Source organism: Felis catus, chromosome E2 (genome assembly GCF_018350175.1).
Source record: "Felis catus isolate Fca126 chromosome E2, F.catus_Fca126_mat1.0, whole genome shotgun sequence".
In the NCBI taxonomy this organism is placed as follows: Eukaryota; Metazoa; Chordata; class Mammalia; order Carnivora; family Felidae; genus Felis; species Felis catus.
Window position 1 is genome coordinate 6,909,089 of NC_058382.1, and position 11,025 is coordinate 6,920,113.

Genomic DNA, 11,025 nt, shown 5'->3' on the forward strand with positions numbered 1-11,025 from the left:
ACCCAGCAGAAGAGACATAATAAAGATCAGAGCAAAAATAAACAATATAGAATCTAAAAAAGTGTAGAGCAGATCAATGAAACCAAAAATTGGCTTTTTGAAAAAATAAACAAAATTGATAAACCTCTAGCCAGGCTTCTCAAAAAGAAAAGGGAGATGGCCCAAATAGATAAAATCATGAATGAAAATGGAATTATTACAACCAATCCCTCAGAGATACAAGCAATTATCAGGGAATACTATGAAAAATTATATGCCAACAAACTGGACAACCTGGAAGAAATGGACAAATTCCTAAGCACCCACACACTTCCAAAACTCAAACAGGAAGAAATAGAAAGCTTGAACAGACCCATAACCAGCGAAGAAATTGAATCAGTTAACAAAAATCTCCCACAAATAAGAGATGGTTGTCTCCCAATAACCAACCAGATGGTTTCCCTGGGGAATTCTACCAGACATTTAAAGCAGAGATAATACCTATCCTTCTCAAGCTGTTCTAAAAAATAGAAAGGGAAGGAAAACTTCCAGACTCATTCCATGAAACCAGCATTACTTTGATTCCCAAACCAGAGACCCAGCAAAAAAAGAGAACTACAGGCCAATATCCCTGATGAATATGGATGCAAAAATTCTCAACAAGATACTAGCAAATTGAGTTCAACAGCATATAAAAAGAATTATTCATCATGATCAAGTGGGATTCATTCCTGGGCTACAAGGCTGGTTCAACATTCACAAATCAATGTGATACATTACATTAATAAAAAAAAAGATAACCATATGATCCCATCAATCGATGCAGAAAAAGCATTTGACAAAATTCAGCATCCTTTCTTAATAAAAACCCTCAAGAAAGTCGGGATAAAAGGAACATACTTAAAGATCATAAAAGCCATTTATGAAAAGCCCACAGCTAACATCATTCTCAACGGGGAAAAACTGAGAGCTTTTTCCCTGAGATCAGGAACACGACAGGGATGTCCACTCTCACCGCTGCTGTTTAACATAGTGTTGGAAGTTCTGGCATCAGCAATCAGACAACAAAAGGAAATCAAAGGCATCAAAATCGGGAAAGATGAAGTTAAGCTTTCACTTTTTGCAGATGACATGTGAAGTTAAGCTTTCACTTTTTGCAGATGACATGATATTATACATGGAAAACCCGACAGACTCCACCATAAGTCTGCTAGAACTGATACATGAATTCAGCAAAGTCGCAGGATACAAAATCAATGTACAGAAATCAGCTGCATTCTTACACACTAATAATGAAGCAACAGAAAGACAAAGAAACTGATCCCATCTACAATTGCACCAAGAATCATAAGATACCTAGGAATTAACCTAAGATGTAAAAGATCTGTATGCTGAAAACTATAGAAAACTTATGAAAGAAACTGAAGATATAAAGAAATGGAAAAACATTCCGTGCTCATGGGTTGGAAGAATAAATATTGTCAAAATGTCAATACTAGCCAAAGCTATCTACACATTCAATACAATCCCAATCAAAACTGCACCAGCATTCTTCTCAAAGCTAGAACAAGCAATCCTAAAATTCATATGGAACCACAAAAGGCCCCAAATAGCCAAAGTAATTTTGAAGAAGAAGACCAAAGCAGGAGGCATCACAATCCCAGACTTCAGCCTCTACTACAAAGCTGTCATCATCAAGACAGCATGGTATTGGCACAAAAACAGACATATAGACCAATGGAATAGAATAGAAACCCCAGAACTAGACCCACAAAAGTATGGCCAACTAATCTTTGACAAAGCAGCAAAGAACATCCAATGGAAAAAAGACAGTCTCTTTAACAAATGGTGCTGGGAGAACTGGACAGCAACGTGCAGGAGGATGAAACTAGACCACTTTCTCACACCATTCACAAAAATAAACTCAAATGGATAAAGGACCCGAATGTGAGCCAGGAAACCATCAAAATCCTAGAGGAGAAAAAAGGAAAAAACCTCTCTGACCTCAGCCACAGCAATTTCTTACTTGACACATCCCCAAAGGCAAGCGAATTAAAAGTAAAAATGAACTACTGGGACCTCATGAAGATAAAAAGCTTCTGCACAGCAAAGGAAACAATCAACAAAACTAAAAGGCAACTGATGGAATGGGAAAAGACATTTGCAAATGACATATCAGACAAAGGGCTAGTATCCAAAACTTATAAAGAACTCACCAAACTCCACACCCGAAAAACAAATAATCCAGTGAAGAAATGGGCAGAAGACATGAATAGACATTTCTCTAAAGACGACATCCAGATGGCCAACAGGCACATGAAAAGATGCTCAACGTCGCTCATCAGGGAAATACAAATCAAAACCACAATGAGGTACCACCTCATGGCGGTCAGAGTGGCTAAAATGAACAAATCAGGAGACTACAGATGGTGGCAAGGATGTGGAGAAACGGGAACCCTCTTGCACTGTCGGTAGGAATGCAAACTGGTGCAGCCGCTCTGGAAAACAGTATGGAGGTTCCTGAAAATGTTAAAAATAGATCTATCCTATGACCCAGCAATAGCACTGCTAGGAATTTACCCAAGGGATACAGGAGTGCTGATGCATAAGGGCACTTGTACCCCAATGTTTATAGCAGCACTCGCAACAATAGCCAAATTATAGAAAGAGCCTAAATGTCCATTAACTGACGAATGGATAAAGAAGATGTGGTTTATATATACAATGGAATATTACTTGGCAATGAGAAAGAATGAAATCTGGCCCTTTGTAGCAACGTGGATGGAACTGGAGAGTGTTATGCTAAGTGAAATAAGTCATATAGAGAAAGACAGATACCATATGTTTTCACTCTTATGTGGATCCTGAGAAACTTAACAGAAGACCATGGGGGAGGGAAAGGGAAGAAAAAAAAAGTTAGAGAGGGAGGGAGCCAAACCATAAGAGACTCTTAAAAACTGAGAATAAACTGAGGGTTGATGGGGGGGGGGAGGGGAGGGTGGGCGATGGGCATTGAGGAGGGCACCTGTTGGGATGAGCACTGGGTGCTGTATGGAAACCAATTTGACAATAACTTTCATATAAAAAGACAAAAACAAAACAAAAAACCAAAAAGACAGTAACAAGTGTTGGTAAGGATGTGGAGACCAAAGGACCTTCACGCACTGTGGGTAGAAATGTAAATGGGTGCAGCCACTGTGGAAAACAGCATGAAGGGTCCCCTAAAAATTAAAAATAGAAATACCACACAATCCAGTATTTCCGCTACTGGATATTTACCCAAAGAAAATGGAAACACTGACTTGAAAAGGTTAGGACTTGTCGAAGTCCTAACCCCCAGTACCTCAGAGTGTGCCTGTATTTGGAGACACAGCCTTTTAAGAGGTAAGCTATGTTTATTGCAGCATTATTTACGCCAGCCAAGATATGGAAGCAACCTAAGTATCTATTAACAAGTGAACGGATAAAGAAGATGTGGCGTGCATATAAATGTGTGTATATACGTGTGTGTATATACCGTGTATAGACCGGGAGGGTCTTGTGCTAAGTGAAATAAGTCAGAGACGAATACCGTATGATTTCACCTGTATGTGGAATCTAAAAAACAAAACGAATGAACAAGCAAAGCAGAAACAGACCCATAAACACAGAGAACCAGTGGTTGCCGAAGGGGAGGAGGATGGGGAGATGGGCAAAGGTGGGGAGTGGGGAGTACAGGCTTCCAGCTATGGAACCAGTGAGTCTCAAGGATAAAAGATACAGTGTAGGGAAGACTTGTGGTGACAGATGATAGCACTTGTCAATTTAATATGTTGTATGCTTGTTACCAACGTAACATTGTGTCACTACACTCCAATTTAAAAAAAGACCAATAAAACAACGTAAAAAATACAAATTAGGGGTGCCTGGGTGGCGCAGTCGGTTGAGCGTCCGACTTCAGCCAGGTCATGATCTCGCGGTCCGTGAGTTCGAGCCCCGCGTCGGGCTCTGGGCTGATGGCTCGGAGCCTGGAGCCTGTTTCCGATTCTGTGTCTCCCTCTCTCTCTGCCCCTTGCCCGTTCATGCTCTGTCTCTCTCTGTCCCAAAAATAAATAAACGTTGAAAAAAAAAAATACAAATTAAAGCAGCCGTGGCATCTATTTATTGTTGATCAGATTAACAGGTTTAAAAAGTAGAGAATAACAACACAATATTGGCAGAAGCCGAGGGAAGACGACGATGAAAAGACTGCGAATGTTGGTGGCAAATAGCCTAACACCAACAGAGAAGCTGGGTGAAAATCTGAATTAGCAACGGGAGGATCTACTGAAACGGCAAAACAAAGACCAGGGCGAGCCGGCAAAATTATTTTCATCATCTAAAAGGAAATGAGCCGATATGAAGTAACATGTATCATAACAGCCACTTGAACACGCTTTCAATCCTGCTCTTAACAGTTCACCACCTATCAAGGCAAAAGGAAAGGCATTTACCTACGATGTACTGTTTGTCACCGTTTATGGGCTTAACTGCGTCTCCCCTCCAAGCTCCCCGCACCCAAGAAAATTCTTATGGCCAAGTCCTAACCCCCAGTACCATGGAGACATGGTCTTTTAAAAGCCTGGGTGTCTCAAGGGGCACCTGGGTGGCTCAGTCGGTTAAGCGTCCGACTTCAGCTCAGGTCACGATCTCGCGGTCCGTGAGTTCAAGCCCCGCGTCGGGCTCTGGGCTGATGGCTCAGAGCCTGGAGCCTGCTTCCGATTCTGTGTCTCCCTCTCTCCCTGCCCCTCCCCTGTGCATGGTCTCTCTCTCTATCAAAAATAAATAAATATTAAAAAAAATTGAAAGTGGGGCGCCTGGGTGGCTCAGTTGGTTGGGCATCTGACTTCAGCTCAGGTCATGATCTCGCGGTCTGTGAGTTCGAGCCCCGCGTCGGGCTCTGGGCTGATGGTTCAGAGCCTGGAGCCTGCTTCCGATTCTGTGTCTCCCTCTCTCTCTGCCCCTCCCCCGTTCATGCTCTGTCTCTGTCTCAAAAATAAATAAAAAGTAAAAAATAAAAATAAAAAAATAAATTAAAAAAAAAAAGCCTGGGTGTCTCAGTTGGTTGTCTGTCTGTCTGACTTTGGCTCAGGTCATGATCTCGTGGTTTGTGGGTTCAGAGCCTGGAACCTGCTACGGATTCTGTGTACGTGTGTGTGTGTGTGTGTCTCTCTCTCTCTCTCTCTGCCCCACCCTCCTCCGCTCACACTGTCTCTACCTCTCTCTCAAAAATAAAGAAACATTCAAAAAAATAAAAAAAAGAGGTAACCAAGTTAAAATGAGGTGAGTAGAGTGGGCTCTGATCCTGTTTGACTGGGGGTCCTGATAAAAGATTAAGGGGCACCTGGGTGGCTCAGCTGGTTAAGCCGCTAGTTTAGCAGCTGCCTTGACTTCAGCTCAGATCTCAATCTCAGTTCATGAAATCGAGCTCCTCCTCAGTGAGGAGCCTGCTTTGGATCCTCTCTCCCTCTCTCAAAATAAATAAGTAAACATTAAGGGAAAAAAGAAAAAGAAAAAAAAAAAAAAGGAAAGGAAATGAGACACAGACCCCCACAGAGGGCAGATCACACGAGGACAGTCAGAAGCCATCCATCTACAAGCCAGGGAGAGAGGCCTCAGAAGGAAGAACCCTGCTGACGTTTTGACTTTGCATTTCCAGCCCCTGGAATCATGAGAAAATACATTTCTGTTGTTTATGCCACCCAGGCTGTAGCACTTCGTGACGGCAGCCCGAGCAAACTAACAGTCACACAACAAAGATCTTGGACAGTTCTGGGTGAAATTTGGGTGTTTTACCTTTTCATTTTTGGCATGCCTTTTAGGGGGCACCTGGGTGGCTCAGTAGGTTAAGCGTCTGACTCCTGATTTCAGGTCATGACTTCACGGTTTGGGAGTTCAAGCCCCACATCAGGCTCTGTGTGGACAGTGCAGAGCCTGCTTGGGATTCTCTGTCTTCCTCTCTCCGCCCCTTCCCTGCTCACACTCTCACTCTCAAAAAGAAATAAACATTTTAAGTTTTTATTTATGTATTTGAGAGAGAGACAGTGCAAACTGCAGAGAGAGAGCCAAAGAATCAGAAGCAGGCTCCAGGCTCTGAGCTGTCAGCACAGAGCCCGATGAGGGGCTCAAACCCTCGAACCCCGACATCATGACCTCAGTCGAAGTCAGATATTTAACCGACGGAGCCACCCAGATCCCCCCAAAAATAAACAGTTTTTAAAAAAAGAATGACTTTTAAATATCTGCGGCAATATCTTTTAATTTTTAAATGATTTTTACTCGGCATTTATTTTTAATAGTTTTAATGTTATTTGATGTTTTCTATTATCAAATGTTTCTGTCAGGTGGAGTGGATTTTAAACATAATTGAAATATATAATCTTTTCACAGTATGTTGGTTCACAGTGGTAATAACCCATGCATTTACTACACTTAAAAAACAGGACATCTCTCTGTAACTGATTATAAACCCATCACAAGGCAGTGACACACGGTTTATTATTATGGCCACCCATTACTGTTTTAAAAATTTTTTTTTTCAACATTTATTTATTTTTGGGACAGAGAGAGACACAGCATGAACGGGGGAGGGGCAGAGAGAGAGGGAGACACAGATACGGAAACAGGCGCCAGGCTCTGAGCCATCAGCCCAGAGCCTGACGCAGGGCTCGAGCTCCCGGACCGCGAGATCGTGACCTGGCTGAAGTCGGACGCTTAACCGACTGCGCCACCCAGGCACCCCCACCCATTACTGTTTTAAAACACACGATGTCTTGGGGCACCTGGGTGGCTTGGTCGGTTAAGCGGCTGACTTTGGCTCGGGTCATGATCTCGCGGTCCGTGAGTTCGAGCCCCGCGTCGGGCTCTGTGCTGACAGCTCAGAGCCTGGAGCCTGTTTCGGATTCTGTGTCTCCCTCTCTCTGACCCTCCCCCGTTCATGCTCTGTCTCAAAAATAAATAAACGTTAAAAAAAAAAAATTAAAAAAAAAATACACACACACAATGTCTTTAAATACAAAGACTAACTTGTAATTTAGGAAGTCTTCAGTATACCCAAGAATCTTTCTTTCTTATTTCCATATATTAAATATTAATATCTGGGGCAACTTAGAAACACTATTCTCTGGCATTTTTATTCACCTTGAAAACAGGAAAACCCACACGTGTCCCTAGAAGGCAGTTTTTGCTCTAGTATCCTATGTTCCTGTAAACCATGCGGAGACGGGAAACCAAGCAAACCCCTGCCAGCAGGTAAAGAGAAGTCAGGTAGGGGGCAAGCGGCTGAGAACATGCGGACACACCCAGTGGTGGATGAAGTTTCGCATTTCCCTGCCAGTGGCTGGGGCTTCTCACCTGGATCAGGAGCTACCTTTTCCTCTTCCTCTGCCCCAGGGCCAAGCCTCCCCTCCATCAGCCCGGTTTGGTTTCCTCTACAATACAGATGGCCCGTGAACGAGGGGACATCAGCCCCCGCGGCCCGCTCTCAGCAGGCGGATGCACATGGTCTGAGCGACACAAAGTCCAGAATCTTCTGCTTTCTGTATCTGTCCTCAATTTCTGGAAACTGTCCCTGGAGTGGCTCCTGCTTACCTCGCATGGTCCATCCTGCTCCTCTGAACCCAGGGCCTGGGACCTCTGGGGCAAATTCTCGCCAGCAGTCATGTCTCCTCTGGGCGTCACTTCTCGGTCTCTCTTGTGGGCAAGTCCTTTCTTCCCGGGAGCCCAAAGCTGGGTGGGCATCTGGAGGCTTCAGTCAGAGCTGCGGGGGAGAGTCTGGCTGGGCTTCTAAGGAGACCAGCAGCGTCATTGGTGTGGTCTGATCCGGGGCTCTGCAGAGCCACCGGGAAGTCCTGGAAAGGGAACACCCACACAGTCATTCATCGAACATTTGCTCCATGCAAGTATTTTCGAGAGTCCTTCGGAGAAGGCCACTGTGCTAGACATAATTTTTTTTTTTAATGTTTATTTATTTATTTTGAGAAAGAGAGGGAAACAGAATCCCAAGCAGGCTCCAAGCTGTCAGCACAGAGCCTGATGCGGGGCTCGATCCCACGATCCTGGGATCATGACCTGAGCCACGCTTAACTGACTGAGCCACCCAGGTGCCCCTATGCTAGATACTATTGATGTGGGATCATAAGGCAAGCTAACATCCACAACCCCCACCCCCACCAGGTGGGATACATGTGATATCCCTCACGCACTTAAAACGAATGGTTAACTGACCTCGTTAACTGACCAAGGTCACAGTCAAGCAGGACAGGAATCCCGTGGGTTTACAGAAGTCTTGGTAAATTACAAGAAAAAGACAATCTTATCAATAGCCTAACCTCCAGAAACCCAGACTCAGTCTCCTGGAGCCTTAACATCACCCTCCCCTGCATAAAGATGTGGGGAACAAAGGCAAGAAGGAAACGGTAAATAAGATTAAATTTCCTTATAACCTGCAGTGCATGGAGGCCAGAGTGAAACATTCCTCCCAGAACCCCCTACAGTCTTAATGTTAATGCTTTGCTAGAGAAAAAACAACTTTAGCTTAACAACAGCTAGGCTTCTAGTATCTTATGAGTCTTCTTTTCTTTAGCACATGAAAATCGTTTTGGAAACCTCCCTTTTACCTTTCCCTCCCCCAACTCCATAGTATATAACCAGTCACCTGTCACAGCCCCAGTGAGGCTCTTTCTGCCCACGAGTCCTGTTCCCATGCTTTAATAAAATCACCATTGTGTATCAAAGACATCTGTCTCAAGATTTTTTTTTTTAATGTTTGAGAGAGAGAGAGAGAGAACACGTGCATGCGTGCACCAGCGGGGGAGGGGCAGAGAGAGAGAAAGAGGGAGACACAGAATCCGCAGCAGGCTGCAGGCTCTGAGCTGTCAGCACTGAGCCCGACGCAGGGTTCGAATCCAGAAACCGCGAGACCATGACCTGAGCCGAAGTCAGACGCTCAACCAAATGAGCCACGCAGACGCCCCTGAAGATTTCTTGGCCGTCAGCTCTGAACCCCCCCCCCCACTCCAAAACCCCAGTGCTATGGAATAAAAGCTCAGAAGATCCCAGTTATTTTTTTTTTTTAACGTTTATTTTTGAGACAGAGGGAGACAGAGCATGAATGGGGGGAGGGTCAGAGAGAGAGGGAGACACAGAATGCGAAGCAGGCTCCAGGCTCCGAGCTGTCAGCACAGAGGCCGACTCGGGGCCCAAACTCACCAACCGTGAGATAATGACCCGAGCCGAAGTCAGATGCTTAACCGACTGAGCGTCCCAGGCGCCCCTCTCTTGTGCCTCCTAAATTGCACACAGCTGCCTCTATCCCACGTGGTCCCCTACCTGGTCAGCTTCCATAAACACCATCCATCTCTATCTCCCGTTGCCTTCAGAGAGCTGAGGCTTTGAGCCGGCCACGCTGGTGTGTCTAAGCTTCTGGACATTTCCGTGCCCATCCATAACACCCTAGACAGCCCGGACTTTTCTAACAAAGATAAAACTTAAATTTACTGTACTTATGGGGCGCCTCCGTGGCTCAGGCGGTTAAGCGCCTGACTCTTGGGTTTCGGTTCAGGTCATGATCTCAATGTTTTTGCGTTGGAGCCCAGCATCCGGCTACACGCTGACCGAGCAGAGCCTGCTTGGGATTCTCTCTCCGCCCCTCCCCTGCTTGCTCTCTCCCTCTCCCTCCCAAAATAAAGTAAGTTTACTGCACTTAACCCCTACCTTCACCCCAAAACCTGCAGACATGCATCAGGACCCCGATCACCTACCATGTCTTGACAATACATAATAAATTGCCTTCCAACGCCGCACCCAAATGCAGTCATGACAGCAAGGACCTCCAGAAATCCCCGAAGAGTGAACCACAGGATGGCCAGAAGGTCGCCTAATGCCTCCCCCGACACAACACAGTCACAGCCAGGCTCCACAGGCTGCCCAGAAAGGTCTCTCTCCCAGGCACTGAGTTGCACAGAACCCGGAATAATCCCCAACACCGGCTTCCAATTAATGCACCCCAATAGGAGATCCTCATCCATCTGTTCCACTGCCAATTTCTGACCCTTATCACGTCCACAAGGACCTAAGGAGAGACCTTGGAAACCCCCATAACAGATTCCCTAGGCCTCCAGTCGATAGGGTCCCATAAGCTACCCTCAGCGCCCCACTCTACTGATTTCTATAGGTCCCCAAGTACACTGGTCCCCGATGTTACAATGGGACCCTCCAAGTCCCCCAATCCCTGAAGCCGCTTGCCCCTGCATCAATCACTGCCTCCAGGGAGTCACTCCCCCAGCGTCCCCAGTGCCACCTGAGGCCCGTCCAAGAAGCCAGTTCGCCGTCCTCAAATGAACGACTGTCAAGGACCAACAGTATAAAAGTTGGTATTAAAACACACTTGGAATTTAAGTTCCCCCCCAATAATTACACACACGGAAAACACGCAAAGACTGACAATGACCGAGCCAATCACCCAACTCAGATTAGCAGCCGCCGCCTACCCCACAGCTCCCGTCACTAAAGACCCCATCACTCGCAGACCCTCGCCACTCGTCCCCCGAGCCCGTCACACTCACCGCAAGCCGAGTTCCCCTCATTGGCCCCACAGGACGTCGGCTGCTGACATCCTAAATCACCGCAGCGTCCCACGCAGGCGACGGACAGGTTAGAACCAGTTAACAACCTAAGCGAAATGGCCGCGCCGGGCCACTTCCGGCCTGGGTTCGATTCCCGTGGGCGTTTCTTGGCGCGCCGGCGATTGAATGGTGCGCAGGCTCAGTAGAAGCCGTGAGGCCACGCCCTGCCAGTAGTTATCATGGCGTACTACAGTCTATTCGGCGGGTCATCTTCTTATAGCGGTTGTCGAGGGAAGGACATGGCCGCGTCCATGAGGATTATGATGCTGGAGGCCGCCATTTTCCAAAGACTTCCATTCCGTACAGTCAGGGAGGGCGTTTGCAACCTCACCAAGTCTTGGGATCCATCCCACCTTGGCAGATGTATTACTTACTTGTTTGTATATGTATTTCTAGGAGAAAC

General features: G+C 46.0%; 1 protein-coding gene across 1 annotated transcript in view; it reads right to left on the reverse strand.

Annotated features, from left to right (window-relative positions):
* The window catches only part of ZNF175 (zinc finger protein 175), a 35,024-nt gene extending 24,299 nt beyond the window's left edge, over positions 1 to 10,725 (reverse strand). The window contains exons 1-2 of the mRNA XM_006940922.5: positions 10,563 to 10,725; positions 7,588 to 7,847 (exon numbers count right to left, since the gene is read on the reverse strand). Coding sequence (XP_006940984.3) covers positions 7,588 to 7,737 — 150 coding nt within the window. The 5' untranslated portion in view covers positions 7,738 to 7,847; positions 10,563 to 10,725. The remainder of the gene's footprint in view (positions 1 to 7,587; positions 7,848 to 10,562) is intronic.
* Positions 10,726 to 11,025: the final 300 nt, after the last annotated feature.